Here is a 21,844-nt window from a genome sequence, read left to right on the forward strand (position 1 = left end):
TGCACAGTATTTTGTTTAGTTAAATCAGTCCTATGCCAGATCACATTCAGACCTTACTTGAACCATTCCAGGGTTCACTTAATAGTGCAACTAAACTGCCCTTTCCAAAGGGTTTCGGTACTGTTGTTTCAGTATGTTCACATCTTCCTAAACAAACTGAACCTTCAGGGAAATCACATCAGAGGTTAAAAAAACTGGTCCAGATGAACTAGGTGTGAAAATGCCTTTAGTTAAACCATCCATCATCCAACCTGCTATATCCTAAGTACAGGGTCACGGGGGGTCTACTGGAGCCAATCAAAGCTAACACAGGGCGCAAGGCAGGAAACAAACCCCGGGCAGGGCGGCAGCCCACCACAGGGCACACACACTAGGGACAATTCAGGATCGCCAATGCACCTAACCTGCATGTCTTTGGATTGTGGGAGGAAACCAGAGCACCCAGAGGAAACCCACGCAAACACAGGGAGAACATGCAAACTCCACACTGGGAGGACCCGGGAAGTCTCCTAACTGCAAGGCAGCAACGCTACCACTGTGCCACCGTGCCGCCCTTAGTTAAACCAGTATTAGCACAAACTCTTCATTAAGTCGATCTTTAAATCAAGATTTTCAAAACCTATCAAGTGAAAGGTACCAAGTACTGAGCCATCATATACCAGCTGTGGGCTTTCAAAATCTTGTGTTCTGAATGTATGGGAAAGCATAGATTTTCATAACAAAGAAAAGAATGAGTGAATACATTTCACTATAGTATTTCATGGGGAATTCTATGCTTTCATAACAGAATATTACCAATTTCAGTAAATCAAAATGAATAGCTCCATTCCATGGGGGGCTAATCCTTATGCTGAAAGATTGTAGTGGCTGCAGGCATTTGTAATAACCAATTTCTTAATCTGATGTCAATCCTTATGTTAATTGATCTTTTCCTTTAATTGCAAGGCTCTCTTTAGCTCTGTAGTTTCAGTAATTAATTACAGTGTGCCTTGTACTTCCTCTCTGAAACTCAAAAAGCTGCTTACTACTGGCATAGCTGCTAGTGAACAGTAGTCTTTTCAGCTTCAAAAATTTTAGATTTATTTTAATTGGAATTTTTTTTAAATGTGAAGTTCTTAAGGGCCTTTTATTCTCACCAGCAGGCAATTAACAAGAAGAGAAAAATAGTAGGGTAGCCAGGAACTAGCTCGTTATAATGCTTTCATTTATACTTCTGTGCATCCATCATTAAGTATCCATCCATCCATTATCCAACCTGCTATATCATAACTACAGGGTCACGGGGGAGCCAATCCCAGCCTACACAGGGCGCAAGGCAGGAAACACACCCCAGGCAGGGCGCCAGCCCACCGCAGGGCACACACACCAAGCACACACTAGGGACAATTTAGAATCACCAATGCACCTAACCTGCATGTCTTTGGACTGTGGGAGGAAACCCACAGAGACACGGGGAGAACATGCAGATTCCTCATTAAGTATGTCTTTTATTAAAGTTTTATAAAAAAGGAAAAATGCTGAGAGATGGAATACCTCTAATCCACTCCAATCTAAAATCATTTCATTTCTTAGAAATGTAAAACATGCACTTGCAGGAATTACTGACACATCAGTGAGATATCAGGAACAAGAAACAGGTCATCTTTCTAAATGCCATGTTTCATTTGTCACGAGCAATGGAAATCTTGAAGTGCTTTTGAGATATCTCAAAATGAGCAGGAAGTTGTTTTGCGATATCGTGAAATGTCATTCAGTCAGTCATTTCCTAACCGTCTTTGTCCTGAACTGGGTTGCGGGGTCTGCTGGAGACTATCCCAGCTAGATTTCTGATTTCTGAAAATGGACAGGGAGCTACTTTGGAACATCTAAAATTGCACTTTAGATAGAAAAGGATATTCAAATATCTTAAACTAAGTTATTATATTTATAAGGATACAGAAAAGGATATTCAAATATCAAACTAAGTTATTATATTTATAAGGATACCTTAAAATGTATTTGAAATATCTTGAAATATATTTTAAGAAATCTGAAATTTAGCAGAGACCTATTTTAAGATATCATGAACTGAATTTGAGATATCTAAAAATGTATTTTAGGTATCTGAAATGTGATATGAACATACAGTATGAAGATACTGTATCTTGATTACGTTTTCAGTTATCTTAAAAAAGTCAGTCAGTCAGTCATTTTCCAACCCGCTATATCCTAACACAGGGTCATGGGGGTCTGCTGGAGCCAATCCCAGCCAGCACAGGGTGCAAGGCAGGAATAAATCCCGGGCAGGGTGTCAGTCCACACACACACACACAAGGGACCATTTAGGATCACCAATGCATCTAACCTGCATATCTTTGGACGGTGGGAGGATACCGGAGCACCTGGAGGAAACCCACGCAGACACGGGGAGAACATACAAACATGGGAAGCGAACCCAGGTCTCCTTACTGCGAGGCAGCAGCGCTACTGCTGCGCCACTGTGCAGACCACTGTTAAAAAAGTTTCCTGTCCATTTTCAGATATTCGATGCATTTCAAGATACCTTCCTACGCATTTCAAGATATTTCAAGCTAGACGGGAAGTCTTGAGTAGCATTTCAAATATTTCAAAATGACTGCATTCTGCATTGGATGTTAAGATACCTAGAAATGTATTTGAAATATCTAAGGATATGCAGGGACTTATTTCAAAATATCTTAAATTGTATTTGGAAAGTGAACAATGTACTGTATAATTTAAAGATATTGTGAAATACGAGATATTTTCAAACACATCTAAGATATCTTGAAATTGATGTCTGTAATTTTTTAAGGATATTTTAAGCGCATTTCCAGATATCTTAAAATGCATTTTGAGATATCTGTAAATGTTAATTGGGCTTGTCATATGACTGACCTTTTATTCACTGTTTGTTCCGCTGACATTGATGCTCCTAAACTTTACCCAATACTCAACCAACACTTGACTTTGCTGCATAGTATTTAAAAATATTTGCACCTGTTTAATTAAAATTGACAATTTCAGTTGTTTTGATATGTGAACCTGTGTGCTTAAAATAAATCATTTCTTTTTTATTTTGTTATGTAAATGGAATATTTTATTCTTTAAATAAAATGCTCTCAGTTAAAACAGTTAATTTCTTAATACTGATGTAAAACATACAGTTATAGAGTGACAAAAGAAGCGAAGAAGTTATTTCATTTTGAGATCAAAATCTGTATACAAAGTCTATTTTATTAAAACTAGATATTCACTCAGTAATTATGTATGTATTACTTAAAAGAGGACATAAAAAGTCAGTGGCTAGTCATTTGAGGTTATACTGTGTCTAATGAATGAACCTTGTAGATTATTGAAAAAAATGCTTCTAATTTGATGAGAACCCCTTCAGTGCTTCTTCTTAACCCCTTATTATTTTAGAACAATGGACTTATAATTTTACACTTCTTTAAACTGTGGATTCTGTCCATGCTTTGGCATCCCAGTGCCTTATTTAGAGGTATTTTCTTAGTGGCAATCCATTCTGGCCACCTACCCATGACTGAAATTTAGTGCTCTCATTTTTCCAGGCTAGAAATGTGTGGTTGATCTCCTCAGGATGGGGAGTCGTTTCTTCAATTTGAGCACTCTCATATTCACCCATCTGTTGGTTATGAAAATTATTTTTTTCTTTGAGTTACTACTCTTTTCTGACTTGCATTCTGCTTTTGTTCTATGTTCACAAGGTGTACTCTTTAGGGGCATTAAAACCAGTTAGCTTTCTGTTTGATTTTTTTCCATGAAAAAAAAAATACCTTCTTACTTTTACTTCAACTTTTTCTCTTAAATTCAGAGTACAATTTTACTATTTCTTAACTCCCACATATTCTTTTTGTTCTGGAGTGTTGCATATCTTCTTGTTAGAGACCCACCCTTCTCCCTCTTCAGCTATCTAAACAGACTCTTTCCTTTAGGTAAATGCCATGCAGCCTAATCCTTCTATAAATTTTAATCAGGTTATGTCAGGGGAATTGGTACACACACATCCTGAGTTATTTCAAACCTATTACTGTTAGCCGTTACGTAGAGTGCTTTGATTTGTATATTTGCAAGAAATGAGTATATTACCTCTGGCTCTGCCAGGAGCTTGTTTTATGCTTCATGACAGCAACATTAACACAAATATTAGTGCTTGTATATGAAAAAGTAAAATTGTCCATGTTTTCATACCCATTAAAGACAGCTTATGAAATTTCCAATGTATCTTAGATGTTGCAGAAATCATAACTAAAATTCTCTAACCCACTTAATCTGATTTCAGGGCCACGGGAGTATGGAGCTTATCCTGGCAGTGCTCTCTGTAGACAGGGTTGCAGCATATCACAAGGCGTACTAATGCACACATCTATGTTCTTATCAGTCAGTTGCTTGTGGTGTCTTAGCTGAAGGGAATTAGCTCTCCCTGCTGGTGGCTACCTAGGGTCACTGGCAAGGCTACAAGAGATTCTGCTAAAAGTTCACCATCTGCAATGGAATGTTATAACCTGTGTGAATTAGCCCGGCTACAGACAGACACAGGACATGCAGAAGTCCCAAAACACACATTTATTTTCTTCTCTACAGCACACACAGTACACAAACCATCAGATCTATTGCTCTGTCCTTTTCCCTCTTTGTCCTTCTCTTTGTCTTTCTTTTTCCTCCACTGTCTCTCCGGCAAGCTTTGTCGTCCTCCTCCTCCCGATTCTGAGTCTCTGAGTGGTGTCTGCTGACCGCTTATATAAGGTACCCGGAAGTGCTCCAGGTGTCTGATGACGTAATTCCAGCAGCACTTCAAGGTGTGGCGGAAGAGCTGCTCTCCAGGGCTCAGCAGCAGTTGTAGCACCCCCAGGTGGCACTCATGGATCCCAACAGGGCTGCACCAAACTCCAACTCTCATGAAGCCTTTGCGGGAGTCCGAGGCACTGCTGTAACTTAGGGGGGCTGCCATCTAGCGTTCCAGGGAGGTAGACAATCTGGCCCCTGTCCTCTCAGTGTGGAGCCGTCTATAAATGTTATTAGTACAGTTAAAACCAGTGGTTATGTCACAAGATATGGACTACTCACTGTCTTCTTTTAATTTTCTAGTGTGGGTTTCCTCTTCTCCTTGAATTTTTTACTTTTTCTGCAGTCACCTTTCTGTGGAAAGAGCAGTCATCCCTTTTGTAAGAAGTATTTTCTAAATGAAGTTTAATGTAGTAATGAAAGTAACAATGAAAAATTGTTTGAAGAAAGATATACACTGTTAAATCAGTGTAAAAATGGTAAAAAAATCTGATGGCATAAGTCACTGAATGCTCAAAGAATATGGCAGAACAACCCTATGAGGTCTTTGTGTACCTAATAACTGTTTCTGTAAACCTGTAGAAAGTGTCACATCTGCAGAATAAATACTGGGTGATTCCAGTGCCTAAAATAAGTGGTTCCCTGAACCTAAGAATTACAGACTAGTGGCTGTCACTTCATACTTCATGAAGGCCTCTGAGATGCTTGTTATGAAACAGATGTGACAGACCACCTTGACTCCCTTTCCATATACCAACTAGGGGTGAGATGATACTCCTGTCCACTTGCTCTACAGGTATTCCCAACAGAATAATGATGGCACCAGGTTAGGATTGTGTTGTTTGATTTCTCAAGTGCCTTTGACACTATGAAGCCTCTCCAGGTAATGAATAAGCTCAAGGTAATGCAGATCAATGTCATCAAGTGTCCTAAATCAGCTGACAGTTCTAACTGCATTGACAACAGTTTGGGAGGCTGTTTCTCAGCGATGGCAGTCACAGTAGCACAACTATTTTCTAAACAACACCAAACTGCTATATGTAATGTACAGTAGTTATTGGAAGACTACTACATTGTAGCATCCAGATAGATAGATAGATAGACAGATAGATAGATACTTTATTAATCCCGAGGGGAAATTCACATACTCTAGCAGCAGCATACTGATAAAGAACAACATAAAATTAAAGAGTGATAACAATGCAGGTGTAACAGACAGACAATAACTTTGTATAATTTTAACGTCCCCCCCCCCCCCCCCCCGGGTGGAACTGAAGAGTCACATAGTGTGGGGGAGGCACGATCTCCTCCGTCTGTCAGTGGAGCAGGACAGTGACAGCAGTCTGTCGCTGAAGCTGCTCCTCTGTCTGGAGATGATACTGTTCAGTGGATGCAGTGGATTCTCCCCGATTGACAGGGCTTGCTCAGTGCCCGTCGCTCTGCTACGGATGTCAAACTGTCCAGCTCCGTGCCTACAACACAGCCTGCCTTCCTCACCAGTTTGTCCCGGCGTGAGGCGTTCCTGTTCTTTATGCTGTTTCCCCAGCACACCACCGCGTAGAAGAGGGCATTCGCCACAATTGTCTGATAGAACATCTGCAGCATCTTATTGCAGATGTTGAAGGACGCCAGCCTTCTAAGGAAGTATAGACGGCTCTGTCCTTTCTTACACAGAGCATCAGTATTGGCAGTCCAGTCCAGTTTATCGTCCAGCTGCACTCCCAGGTATTTATAGGTTTGCACCCTCTGCACACAGTCACCTCTGATGATCACGGGGTCCGTGAGGCGCCTGGTTCTCCTAAAATCCACCACCAGCTCCTTGGTTTTGCTGGTGTTCAGTTGTAGGTGGTTTGAGTCACACCATTTAACAAAGTCCTTGATTAGGTTCCTATACTCCTCTTCCTGCCCACTCCTGATACAGCCCACGATAGCAGTGTCGTCAGCGAACCTTTGCATGTGGCAGGACTCCGAGTTGTTTTGGAAGTCCGATGTATATAGGCTGAACAGGACCGGAGAAAGTACAGTGACTGTGTCATGTGGTCAGTGAAAACAACCTGCAACTGAGAAAGAACCCCTTTGTACCAATGTTTATTATTAACTTCTTTTGCATAGTAACTTTTTGCATGTCATCCCCTTGAGCAGATAAACTAGGTTGGCTATCCTGAGACCCTCCTTTAAGAGGTGGACCTGTGGGGAACTATATCTTACACCACTTTTCGGAATATCATTAAAATTCAATTTACACAAGAAAACACCGTAGCTCAAACAATGGGGTCATGTTTGCCTTGCATCTCGTGCTTCAGGGATAGATGCTATGTGATCATTAAAAACAGAGATTTAAGTGGGCTTGCTTTGCTCGAAATTCAGATGAAATTCATAGTAGGGATGCAGTTAATTGGTGTTCTTGCTGCTCTCTCCTTTATTGTCAGCCAGACGAATTTTTGCTAGTCTGATTCTTCATGATGCTGAAGTGAGCTCTTATTCGCAGCTGCTTATCTGTATTGATTTGTGTTAATATAAAGAATCAATATTATATATATATATGCCATTAAACCTGATCAATAACTCAAAAGATAAAATTCCATATTTTAAATTAATTTGACTTTTGCATGGCCCAGAGACAGAAATTATGAAAATCACTGGCAAACCTCACATCCGTTTCTGGATATGTTTAACTACAATGCTTAATGGGCACTCCAAAGGGTTCATTTACATTGGGCAATCTTTATTTTTATGATTCTTCTCAAAAACAAATTTATGTGTTAATTTTTTAAGAATTCTCACAAGAAATATTGACTGTACTGCCTAAGATCTCTGTTTCAAACTACTTAGCAAAAATTTTATTATGAGGATATAATGTGGGAAATTGCTGCAGTGAAACTTAGGAAACAGAGAAATAGTTAGGAACACAGAACTCCATAACTGTAATGTAGATGTTCTGTGAAAAGTTTTTTTTTCCTGAATTTTCTGTGGTTTTTGAGTGTTTGAACTTTCACTAAATTTTAAAACTAAGTTTGTTGATCTGTGTTTTTTTCTTTAACTACACGTTTGAATTAACGCTATGCCTTTCCATCTAAGAAGCTGCTTGACTCTGGGAACTTGGAAGAGACACCACCAAATATTAAAATGTTGAAAATAATCTGTTCTGATTCTTACAAATGAGCCTCATACTTTATTTTCCATAAATGGTCCTAATATTTTAGTAACTCTTTCTGTTCTGATACCGCATTATTTAAAAGAGAAGGAATCATTCTCAGATGGAAATAGATTGAGTTGGCCACATTAACTATGGTGAGACCAAAGAAGTGAAAAGTTTGATTCACAAAGCAATTCCCTTCATAGCTACTGAGATATAATAGGACCCTGAAGGATGCTTTATTATTATGGTAAAGAAAAAAAATGAATTCCGGTTAATATACTGTAAGGGACGGACAGAAGCTCGCCCTGGATGGGACCCCCAAGAGACGGAAGGATGGGGGAAGGCAGCTTCTTTAGATTACTGCCTGCCCCAGAACGTTAGATGAAAGCTCCCCTTGGCTGCAGTGGTGCCCATGGGGCATCATGGGATTTGGAGTGTTTTACATCAGCCCTTTTGGGAACCATGGGTGCCGCCAGGGGGTGCTGCAAAGACTGAGGAGCTGCATAGCATGGGTTTTCCATCTTACCCGGAAGTGCTTACAGACCACGTGGGAAGAAGAGTAGAAGCACTTCCGGGTGGGCTAATCAATATAAAAGGACTTGGCAGCCTCACAGAGTAGAGCCAGAGTCGGGTGGAAGGTGGTGGAAGCTTGCTGGAAGCAGTGGAAGAGGCAGAGACCAAGAGAGAGAGAGAGAGAAAATAAAAGAGTAATTATAATTGTGCTATTGTACTTGTGTGGGGAATGCTGAGGAAAGAGTTAACCCGCAGTAAAAACAGATGTTTGTTCCCTGTGTCTGTTGTGTTGGTTTTGGGGGAGCTGGAGGGCCCTCTAGTGTCCACAATATGCACTGAATTGGATTATTAACAAATCATGGGACAAGTTCTTACTTTAATGTGCAATGTTAGCTTTCATAAACATACAAATGTGAGGTGTCATGAGTCCAACCTTTCATTCTTCAATCATTTATACATCTGAATGATAATTTTATTTAAAATTTGACATCATCTCACTGCCAATTTGTGTGAATTTTCAGAGTGCTTGCCACAATTTTGCCTGTACAATCCCAACGACATTGAATGTCAAACCTTCAACAAGGTCCCTTACTTCTGTATTCAGAGAAAGCTTTTGATAGAGTTGTGAGCTGATATTTGTTTACTGCACTATGCAGATGTGTTTGGATAAAATTACTATAGTCTAGCCCAAAGTCCCTGTTAGTACTGGCAGTATAAATTCTACTCTTTTAAACTAGAATATGGAACCAGACAGGGCTCCCTATTATCACCATTACTTTTTACAGTTTCTGTTGAACCATTGGCCGTTGTTCTCCAGAAACAATCAGAGATAAGATAGATCATAAAGGAAGGGCTTGCACTAAAAGTACAATATCTGAAGTTTTGTCTAGTATGCAAATACAAACTGTTGAACCTGTCTCTGATAAATGTTGCACAGATTTCATGTTTGTAAAGAGAAATACCATTGGCAATATTTCATTCTGAAAATTTTTTCCCCTTTGAGGAACTTTATTTAATGATTGCACTTGTGCTTTATTAGGGGAAATGCACCTAAGAAGCATTTGTGGGACTTGGCATAGGTATGCAGAGTTGCTCCCCGTGGTTTAATCAGTGAAATTTGGAGTCAAAAATATTTCCCCTTGGGAATTTATTTACTGGCCGGGTGTAAACTTTATATCATAAATTCATACTGTGTTGTACACATTCGTATTGTAGCTATTGAATAAATTTCATAGGATCTTAGAGTTCAGAGTTAACTTGAATTAGAGTGTGCATTTCCCAGTTCGTATTAAAATATTTTGTTTTTATTGACTGTCTCAAAACAGTAAAAATTAGTTACATACAGGTGGTATAATGGTTTGTACATGTATCTTTTGTAAATAGCAAAAGGTCACAACAATGCACAGATATTCTCTGTCTTTGTTTTTGGGTTACAGTGAACTGTACTGCTATTTAATATCTTAATAAGCAGCATGCATGATATTACCCGCTTAGAGAATGCATACTGGTTCATAGTAGCACATGTTAACCTTCTAGCATCGTCACTTTGCAGCTGGGAAGGGAAGCAAGGACATTTTATAATGCACCTTGCCACAATTTCTGCCACAGTGCCATTAGACGTTTACAGGTATAACTGCAAATAATCTCTTTATTGTGTAGATATTATATACTGCATTGGGACCACTGGTAAAACTGAAAATAAATTTTAAATGTTATGTTATTTGTGTCTGCAGCAGGACATCCTGCACTTCTTTCACACATGTATGCCTAATGCTTTTGTATGATATGCAGTGTTGTCCTAAAGAATGCAAACACAACATAATCCATCTAAACAAGGTTCAAAAGACCAGCAGTGTGGATGTTAATTTTGTACCTTATAGCTTCTCTTTTCAGTGTTGTGTTTAACAAAGTCTTTTGGGTATATTCTTTTCATGCTGAATGTGACTTCTATAAATTTCCTGCTCAGGCAAACTGACATTTGTTTCCAATTAGCCAAAAGGCTTCACCACTAAAATATTCATACTGTAATTTCTCATTATCCTCCAAAGCATAAATGTACACTAAATTGTAATTGCATACTACATCCATAAGTACCACTTGTGACAGATAGGGGCGCTCTCGCTCCCTTGAACCCTTGGATCAAACGCCAGACACCAGATAAAAGTCCAAATATAATTTTTATTTAGACAAATACGTGCACAAAGCACCCTCCTCTCCACAATACTCATAAATCAATACTCTAAACAATAATCAATCAATCCTCCACACTCCTAGACGCGTTGCCACCCTTCCACCCAGCTCAGCTCGTTTGTCTGGGATTTCCCAGAATCCTTTATAGTCCATGACCCGGAAGTGCTTCTGAACCCTCAGTCCATGTGACTTCTTAGCACTTCCGGATCAGATCAAAAACTCTTCTTTTTCATCCCAGAAGCACGTCATTTCTTCTGTCCATGTGACTGGAACGTACTTCCGGGGTGTAGGGAAAATAGTCCTTACTCCTTCCTGCAGCGTCCTCTGGCGACCCCATGGTATCCAGCAGGGCTGTGAATAAACACTCCATTGTCCATAATTCCCTGCTGGCATTCGGGGCACTTCCACGCTACAGGGAGGGCTCCACCTGGTGGCCTGGAGGTATTGGCTGGGATGAATGGCCGGCCATATCCCACACACTGTATTAGTTTGTGGTGTAGTTATTAGAACTACACAGTCTGTGAGATAGGTATTTGTAAGTTTGTTTGAATTATAATTTTGTATTCTAATTTTTTTAATACATCGTGACATTTTACTGGACTTTTAATTACTTTTGGACATTTTCATAGTATGAATATTTTACATGATTTTTTTTTCATTTTCTGCTCTCAATTACATTTATTTTAGTGCAGTATAGATTATGGCATATCTTTTTTCATTTTTAAGTTTTGAGTCATAAGGGTATATGGCCTTGTTGAGTTCTTCTTTAGCAAGGTTTACAAGGGTTAGCAATTCAAGCATTTATAGTCAAAACAATACCATCTTTTACTGTATATTGCTTTTGGCAGTGTCTTTTAAGCTGCTGACATTTTCAGATTATATAAAGTGCAGGCATGTAGAAAGACATTTGTGTGTGTACTGTAATAAATTGCCTTGTTTTCTGTCACAGCATGTTTGTTTTTGCTTTATTGTTACAGATGGCATTCATACGTTAACATGTGCATTAATGCTGCTCAACACAGACCTTCATGGACATGTAAGTATAAAGTCTGCTTTTGCAGTAGATTTTTTTTTTCACTTCATGTTATCTATCACTTTTGGTGTATAGTTAGTGTAGGTTTCATTATGAGATCAGTTAGTTGACTAACCATGCTTTGGTCTTACGTTCTGTCTTACACTGCAGTGCTTTCTATTTTGAATTTCAATGTTTGCATAGGTTTCATTTGGGTGCTCCTCCTTAATCAGTGACTTACTTCCTTACTGTTTAGTACTGAGCATGGATATATCTGTATGCACTATATTTTGGAGTAGTAATCTGCTCAAGCAGAGTATGTTCTTTATATTGGTTGCTGCTGGCCTCTCCATGACAGCACACAAGAGCAAATGGGTGAGAATAAACAAGACTGATTAGTATACATAGGAGAAACAGACAAACAGATGGCCTAAACAGACTTTTTCAAACATATTTGATCTTACGCTCAAACCAAAAATCAATAAAATAAAATTATAATGCAGAATGCATATTCAGTTAATGCTTTCTATCCTTTCTTTGCCTCAATTGCTTCTGGACTATTACTTCTTTAACTATATTTAGGTGGTAAGTTCTTCTCTCAGTTGCATGTTTTACCTTACTGTATCAAGTGTTTCACTCACTCGTCTATTTGCATTATTTCATTGATGATGTTATAATTGTTTTAATCCTCCAAATGCTCTATTCATCTACATTATAGCACTCATTTTTTTATTTTTAGTATTTTTGATTGTAGGATAAGGTCCAGTTCTATTATTTAGATATGTCTATGTATATGGAATTTTGTAAGGTTATACAGATAAACATGAAAGTATTTTTGTCAGGGTAGTGTAGAGTATAAGAATTGAGTAAGTTTTAATACATCTTATTTTTTATCTAAGGATGGAGAAATAAACTAATATTTATATTGACTAGAAGTTAAATAAAATAATTTTACTAATAACATGTAAATGTGCCCTATGTCACCTACATTTAATGGGTGACAATGAAAACAAAGCAGAGGAAAGAACATGTGGCACAGAAAATTTAACAAGCATTAAACCTGACTTGAAAAGGATGATAAATTACTTTAAAGCAAAACAAAGAAAGAGAATGTAAAAAAGGTGAAAGGAAAAACGGACAGGTACATAAAAAAGGTACTTAAAATATGAGAAATTTTCATGCAGAAGCATAGGCAACATAACAAAAGCTGCTAAGCAAAGTATGTCAAAAGGAGACAGTCAATGACAATACTCCCATTCCTACTTCCATGGGGAAGAAAATGGATACTGTGACACTACATGTCAACTAGTTGAGTTATTTTTTGCCATTTTTTTTTTGTTTTCTTTACACTGTTAGATTTATTTTAGATTTTTATTAGTACTTTTATCACTTTTATCATGGCTGCATTATAAAACAACGACTGCTTACAAAGAGTAAAAATGTTTAACAATCTTTTGAGGAGTGACTTGTTGAGGTTAGTTCAGCTGAGCCTACAAACATATCATATCACTGTGTTGAACTGAAGTGTTATGGTTAGACCTGCCACTATTTTGCTGACATCGGCACAGAAAAGGAATAAATAAATGAAAAGGACCTGTGATCGGCACTTCACCTAAAATGAGTCACCATACACAATACAGATCTCGGCTCACACAACAATTAGTTTAAGACAACCAAGTATTTGGAAACGAGCAACTGCATTTTTTTTCATAAATAAAAGAAGCTCAAAGTGCTTTACAATAATAATGGGTAAACAAAATTACAAACAAAAGTAACAGCTAAAGAATAGCTATTTATAAATGTATATAAAACAGTAGAGAATCAAAAAATCCAGCTTAATAACAAAACCTATGGTCAGAGAGCCATTAAAGAGAAGAAAATGAAAAACTCCAGTTGTGTGATATAGGAGAAAATAAACCTCCACAAGTTCCAATACCAAAAGATTGTCCAGACCCTCTGGGGTTTCTACTTCCCATGAATATGTCTCCATTAACATGCCAGAAATGATATCATCAGTTGGACAACTAAACAAATACCCATGTTGTAGCATCCCCACTCTCAAATATAAAATACATCACATATACAAACATCAAACCAAACAACTCAATTAGAAGCCATAAGTATATCTTCAAAAGTGCATGATAGTTGAATGAAAGCAAAGGATCTAGCAGCAACCCACAGCCAGGATTAAACATGTAGTTTTACCCACTGTGTGTTCGCCATTTTAACATTTCAGATCTCCTAGGCATCTCTCATTGATTTTCATTTTCATGAAATATCCATCCTTACAGTGTTAGTTTCTCCTTGGGATCCTGTTTTCACTGTGCCTATTTCAACGGTTCTGTCTACCCAAACAGAAAAGCACATTACCTTAGTTTTGGTGGTTATTTATTCATTTTGGTAATACTGTGCTCATGGTCTTGTCACTCTTTTCCATGTTATCTCCCTCAATAAAGGCATAACTTCCATAAGTGATTTTCAAATTAGGGCAAAACTACATCATCAGATATTTACATAAAAGACAGTAACTGATAATAAATGTTACACATGTGGCGCTGGTACAGTATTAGTATGGAATAGGAATCTGTTTACACCTTGAATTAAATTTGTCCTGATGACTTGTGTATTTTACACCATTACTTATATGCCGGACTTTTGTTTTGAAAAGCCTTAAAAGAAAGACCTTAACCAATCTCTTCTACTGCCTTTTAGTAAACTGTATTTAGGACAGTGTCTCTGTCATATGCAAGCATGATACAAATTTAGACCATCCAACATGAGTGTCCCAAAATGCAACCTGTTTATTTCTGTGATGACTACGTTACAAAATAACCTTAGCATCCAATAGGAGACAACATAATACATTTTAAAATAATAACTACAGACTTGGGCTTGAATGAAGCAGCTTTAGTGTCAGATTACAGAAATGGATTTTCTGTGAAAATAAGAAACATCAAGACAGTCACAAGATTAAAATCATTCTTGAAAAAATTATAAACATTGTACCTAAATTAGGGACCTGCTTGATAATGAGAAAAAAGATCAAAAGGAATTTTCAGTTAAAACTTGCAAGCAGAATGTAAGAATTCAGAGAATGAAATGAAAACCCACAACTCAGTTATTAACATGACTGAAAGACAATGCAAAATGTATGAGCTTTTGTGTTTTAATTGTGGAAGTTCTAATAATTTAGTAAATTATTGTAAAAACAAGCTCACACACAGAATGTAGCAAATCTTAGTGTTAATGGCTGTTTCATATCACAAAGCTTCAGTAGCTTTTTGGTTGTGTTTTTTTATTGCTCATAAATTACAAATCCAGGCTTCAGAGGATTCAGGTGCTCTAGGTACTGTACACATTACCCAAGCCTTTAAGAGACAATGATGTTTTAGATGGCATATTCCAGTTCTCCATACATAATAACAGGAGGTAGAGTTCTGGCCACCTAAGAATAAAGACTAGAAATTGCCAGCTTTAACTGAAATCCAGAAATGATTCAACAGGGCTATACTTTCCCAACAGCTTTATATGAACTGATACATCTTGAGGCCAGTTTGCGGGCCAGAGCTCTGAAGCTAATACTTTGCATAGTAAGTCACACCATCTGTGTAGCTTTCTTATTTGGAGGGATCTTTAGGCTCTTATCTTTAAATTTTTAAACAAAATTTTTTGTACGTTCTCCTCAACCAAAAATTTCTCAAGTAGTCAGAATTGAAGTAGTCATCACTGACCATAAGCCAGACTCAAGAGGCATTTTTACTGATATAACTAATGGTGAAAAGAACTCTCCCAGCACCACGTTGGTGTCAAACTCCTGCAGTGCTATAATATGCCCAGCTGTTTTGTGATTACAAATATATTCTCTTTCTTTAATAGCAAAACTGTTCGAGTAAAATGCAGCAACATGGCTTTGAACTGCAGTGCAAATCAACACATCCTGACCTGCACCACACTTTTTATAGGTTTCATTAAAGGAAGAGTTCTATATTTTATTTCTTTGATTATTTCTTTCACAAATACTTGCCACACGAAATTGTGATCTAAAGTTAAGCTTAATCTATAAATTAAAAGAAAATATTTTGCCCATCCTGACACTTTATTTACAATGGAGACAAATGGGGCTTGGGGCACCACTGGAAAATAAAAGCCTAAAAACTTACTGATGAAGCGACAAAGGTTTTGATGTAAGAAAACGAGCCTTCCACGTTTCCAACTCATGTTTGTCACAACATAAGAGATTCAAGTACTATTTTTCTTGTGGTAAGGATACATTTTCTATTCACTTAAGAGTGCTCGTATAAATATGGAAGTAAATCAAAACAAAACCAACCACGTGCCATGAAAAGTTTAATGTGATTTTGCCTTTCCAAAAGAAACTATGCCTGGGTGGTAAGCGAATATTGTGCAAGAAGACAAACGCTGAAATGGCATGCACAGCTGGGGGGTATTTTTCGTACGTGGATTAGTCGTTTAGCCAGATGTAATTGTTGACGATTTGGCCTGATCCCGGATCTGTCGGTTTTTCAAAACTCTTGCTGGAAGTGTTGTCATAGCAACACATCCTAATCCTCAAACCTGCTCGGAGCAGGTTTGTTCTACGTAAACAAGGATTAGTTTACACACGTATTCAGTGACGGTGTGTGGAAGTCATCCAGTCATGGCTTCGCCGTTCATGAATGAGCAACCAATTGATATTGGTGCGCAAATTATACGAAGAGAATTTCATAGAGAGAGGGTTTTGCGCGATCGGCAAGATCCTTTATTGCTCCTGGAGGAAATTCTTCTCGAAAGATACCGCTTTAGCCAAGGGGGAATATTGTACCTCAAAGATTTATTAGGACCTTATATTCGAAGTCAAACTTGGCGAAGTCGGGCTCTCACAACCACACAGACAGTATGCATTGCTTTGAGGTTTTACAAGCGGCACTTTTTTATATACTGTAGGCGATGTGGAAAATCTAACTAAAAGTGCAGTTTGCCAGGCTATTCGTAAAGGTCTGTTTGGCTCTGAAAGATTTCCTTCGGGTTTTCATAGTGTTTCCTGGACACCTGCGTGTGCAGACAATAAAAGAGGCTTTTAATGCCATTGCAGGTAGGCAACACACAGGCAAAAACACCCACAGTTCCATAAAGAATCTCACAATCAGCCTAACATTCTTATTACCCAGGATTTCCAAATGTGATTGGGGCACATGGGACTGATCAGAGTGGAGTTTGATTTGGAAAATGTACCTCTCCTCCTTATGAATAATCAGACACAGTGTCTTCATCAAATATTTGACCTTTGTCAATATCTCATTGGTCAGACACAGGTTCTAGGGATATGACATTCACTGCAACTGACCCAACAAAAAAAGAGGGCTATATGGAACATACCTATGGCACATATTGAGGACAAATATATGCAATGACCATCCTTTACCTGAAATGAAGTGACCACTGCATCCTGCCACTGGTTCTGAGGAGGAGCTTCCCCCTGGAATGCCCTCAGAAACAGGGCGATGGGCATTTTGCTGGAGAGCCAACACTTCTGCAGGGGTTAATAATAATAATAGGTCTGGACTGTGTGGACCTCCACCTGTTATTTGCTTGTCTGCCTTCTTATTCTTTATGTCAACAATTCTTTAAATAGTTATATACCAATATTTACCAGTTTGAAGTATATTCTTGTACTTCACTTTAACCTGTTCCCATGTTCTCCTTGTGCTCACATTTGATCTGGAATTATGACATATTAAATAATAATTAATCTGACACATAGGAAATGAAACGCTGCTTTCAGTAAGTACAATGCACACGTGTTTAATTTGTCGGCCACTTTTTGCCAGCGGTCTTTTCTGGTTTGGGCTGCTTTTGCAGTGTTACTCCTTGTGCATATTAAATCTTGAAATTCTTCGAGTAAATAACTAATTAACTAACTAACTAACACACACACACACGCCCACACACCCACACACAGCTTGTGTGAAAAAAAAATGCGCCTGTTCTTTCGTCATTTTGTTGCAGCCTATCAAAGACTTGCTGATCATGTTTTATAGACTCAATATATATGGGCCTCTCACTCAGTGCGGGCACGCGCATTCATCTCGGATGATTAGATCCGGCTAGACTAATCTACCACACGGCTGCGTTTGAAAAACCGACTTATCCCGGATGAGTTTCACCGGCATTAACTCATCCAAGATCAGGCATCTGCTCTCGGATGATTTAAGCCAGCGGTTCCCAAACTGTGGTATGCGTACCACTGGTGGTACGCAGAGCCTTTTCAGGTAGTACACATCGCAGTCCCTGAATTTAATTTATCTGTGCAAAAACCCTTTATGACAAGCCTGTTGTGAGCAAAAACCAATGAAACTGTTTAAATACAATAATACGTGGATTCCCAAATTTAGTGTGGTGTGAAATTTCATCATCTGAATAAATAAAATCTATTATTTGAATCAGTATTTAGTTCATTTAATGCTATCATAATTCCGTTTCGCGGAAGTCAACTTCTACTTCTTCACTGTTTGAGCTTTTGGTCACTAGATGAAAGCACAATGCCGACACTATTTAGTCTTCGGTAACTCGACTTCGGAAACCGCTCGCATTTGTTGTTATACGTGCACTGCCGCTGTATCGCATCGTAGTCACTAGATCTAAGCACAAAGCCGATACCATTTCGTCTTCGGTAACTGCGTCACATACAGGCCGAAGGCAGGATTTAGTTTCGGGGCGGAATTTATCAATTTATGTACATGCACAAATTTTTTCATTAATTTTGTGCATAATTTCTTCCATTTCTTTAACTTTTATTCAGATTTCGGGGCGGTTGTAGTCAGTGTTGTGAATTTGCTGTATATTACCTAATTAAGAATTAATCATTCATTGCAGTACTTGCTTTTTAATTTCTTTGTTAAAAATTGGGGTGGTACGCATCGCAACTCACTTAACCTCAGGTGGTACTTGACGTCCAAAAGTTTGGGAACCCCTGATTTAAGCGACGTATGGAAAATACCCCCCTGGTCTTCTTTTGAAATCCCTGAATCACATAATGTTGTTTTTATCGCAAAACATTGATATTGTATTAAATACGTTTTTAAGCTTTTATTTTCCAGTGGCACATCATGCCCCATTAGCCTCCATTGTGAAGTGCCAGTGCAGGCAAGGTATTTTTTTTAATTTATAGAAAACAATTAACTTTAGAACAGTTTTGTGCGGCAAATACATGTATGATATGTTTGTGAAGGGATTATTTCAACTTGAAAAACAGCAAACGTATCCTTTAAGCCCATTGTAAACATGAATAACTACAAGAGAAAGTCAAATGAATGGAATATGAAAATAAATGAATATAGATCACGAGCATGTTTTTCAAAAAAACATAGGACATTTTCCTTCAATAAATTATATTCATAAAATGGGTCCTATGATGGATAGATGCCCTGTCCAGTGCCGCCAGGACAGGCTGCAGCTACCCTTCACTCCAACACTGAGTTAGATTAAGCAGATTAGAGGGTGAATATGATTGCCAGGATATTTAAAAAAGACAATTTAGTGGACATTTTTCTGAGAGCTGCAGAATTTTTTTTAGGTGTAAGTGTACACATATGGTTTTATATTTATTCATTCATCATCCGTCTGTTTTTTTGCTTGTGGTTTTAAAAGTTCATTTGTTTTGTACATTAACCATTGATCTGTTAAGGTTTTATAAATTCACTTTTACTTTTCCAAGTTCATGAAAAAGTTACAAAGTTGATTCCAGCACCTCCAAAAAGTAATTATTATTCATACAATTACTTACACTAACAATACAACAGTATAACAATAGATTCACCTGCGTTTGAGCCTTGTACAGAGTCCCCATATCAAATATTTATTCTGGTTCAGTCATAACATTCATTATCTGCATTTTTAACTTTAATACTTGGTATTAGTATTATCGGTCTGTCGTGGTGAAAAAGGAGCTGAGCCGCAAGGCGAAGCTCTCAATTTACCAGTCGATCTATGTTCCTACCCTCACCTATGGTCATGAACTATGGGTAGTGACCGAAAGAACGAGATCTCGAATACAAGCGGCTGAAATGAGTTTCCTCCGCAGGGTGTCTGGGCTTTCCCTTAAAGATAGGGTGAGAAGCTCAGTCATCCGGGAGGGGCTCAGAGTAGAGCCGCTGCTCCTCCGCATCGAGAGGAGTCAGATGAGGTGGCTCGGGCATCTGATCAGGATGCCTCCTGGACGCCTCCCTGGTGAGGTGTTCCGGGCACGTCCAACCGGGAGGAGGCCCCAGGGAAGACCCAGGACACGTTGGAGGGACTATGTCTCTCGACTGGCCTGGGAACGCCTTGGGATTCTCCCGGAAGAGCTAGAAGAAGTGGCCGGGGAGAGGGAAGTCTGGGCATCTCTGCTCAAGCTGCTGCCCCCGCGACCCGACCTCGGATAAGCGGGAGACAATGGATGGATGGATGGTATTAGTGAGAAGCATGAAATTTGATATTAAGTGTTTTTGTGTCTAAATAGTTTAGATCAAAAATCACTTTAATCTCACATAGTCAGATGTCCAAGTTTGAGTAAAAAAATATTTTGCTTCATAAGTAATATTAGCTGATATGCACACATCAATATACTAAATTGTACGGTCTGTATTCAACAGAGTCTTTGCCTGTAATTTTTAGAACATCAGTGAATGTGTATCTGGTTTGCCTGTGTGGCTGTAAAAGCAAAAATCCAGTAATTTTATGTGGGAAAATTAATATAAAATCCACCTTTTGCAAGGTAAAAGTACATTAAATATTTACTTTGGCATCAATTTCTCAGATGAATGACTCATGAGTTTTGGTACAGCAGTGATGTTTCTATGTGGTGAGCTCCATCTTGTGGTGAGTCAGAGGAAAGCAATTTTTTTTTTTTTTGCCAAAAGTAGGTCTACCATTTGCAAAAAAAAAAAAAAAACACTCTTTTGTTGGACCACATTACCTTTTGAAGGCTGATTCTAGAGTCTGTCTAATGAGTTGGAAAAAGTAAGCTCAAAAATGGATGAATAGCAATTCTGTTTTTATTAAGGCTGCAGCTAGCAGGTCCCATTAGCATTTTAACATTTTCATCAAGATGCAATGGTTATTACTTTATCTAAATTTCTTTACTACAGTGGTAGTTATATGTTTTATGCTTATACTTAAATAACTAAAATATGAACCTTCACATACCTAATGTATTTAACATCAAAACTCAGGAAAATAAAAAAGATAACTAAATTGAGACGGGAACTGCTTGGTGTGGATATAAAGAAAAAGATCATTTTTAGTACCTGGGAAGACTTGTTTGAGCAAATGAGGGTTCAGATTGTGATCTTGATGTCTGGATTTGATGTGAAACGGTCCTTTAGGAACAGTTTTAGGTCTCCAATCACACAGACACTCTTCTTTTTATCTTGTGCTATCCTGACACTCAAAGTAAAAGTGATCGAACAACAAATAAATACTAATAAGAAAATATTTATAACTTTCCTAGTCAACTAGAATGGAACAGTTGTCACACAGGGGTACTAAGATGAGAATGTTAGGTTTGAGTGAATGTTTAAATTCTTCAAGAATGCAAATATATTAAGAAGCTTAAATAGTTTTAGGGTTTCTGCTATAAATAGTGCAAGTTTTATTGTGAATGCGGGGTTCATCAGGGATCTGTTCTGAGTTTCATTCTGTTTGTTTTAGTGATGATGCCAGTTACCAGAGATGCCGTCAGGGACTTATTCATCAGAGTGTTTTCACTCTACTAATCAAAATCTGAGAAGCAATATTCAATCGAAGACCATGAAATATAAAATAAAATTGGCATGGAGTCTGAAAGTGAAATTCTTGTTTAAAAAGCAAAGTGATGTTCAACTCTTGAAAAATATGTACATGGCCATATAGAGTATGCAGTTAAGATATTAAAATAAACTACCTCAGTGCATATGCTTGTTGATAGCCACTTCATGAAATGTTTAATGCTGTAGCAAGTACAGTGAAACCTCGGTTTGCGAGCATAATTCGTTCCGGAAACATGCTCGTAGTCCAAAGCATTCGTATATCAAAGTGAATTTCCCCATAAGAATTAATGGAAACTCAGATGATTTGTTCCACAACCCAAAACTATTCATATAAAAATGATTAATACAAAATATAAAGTAAAAACACATAAAACAAATTAACTTGCACTTTACCTTTGAAAA

At 38.0% G+C, this 21,844-nt stretch overlaps 1 protein-coding gene across 2 annotated transcripts in view; it reads left to right on the forward strand.

The window, feature by feature from the left end:
- The window catches only part of psd2 (pleckstrin and Sec7 domain containing 2), a 265,093-nt gene that overhangs the window by 206,980 nt on the left and 36,269 nt on the right, over positions 1-21,844 (forward strand). For both annotated transcript variants that reach the window (XM_028813479.2, XM_028813480.2), the window contains one exon: positions 11,623-11,681. In XM_028813479.2, coding sequence (XP_028669312.1) covers positions 11,623-11,681 — 59 coding nt within the window. The remainder of the gene's footprint in view (positions 1-11,622; positions 11,682-21,844) is intronic.

The sequence above is a fragment of the Erpetoichthys calabaricus genome, chromosome 11 (assembly GCF_900747795.2).
Source record: "Erpetoichthys calabaricus chromosome 11, fErpCal1.3, whole genome shotgun sequence".
NCBI classification, from domain to species: domain Eukaryota; kingdom Metazoa; phylum Chordata; class Cladistia; order Polypteriformes; family Polypteridae; genus Erpetoichthys; species Erpetoichthys calabaricus.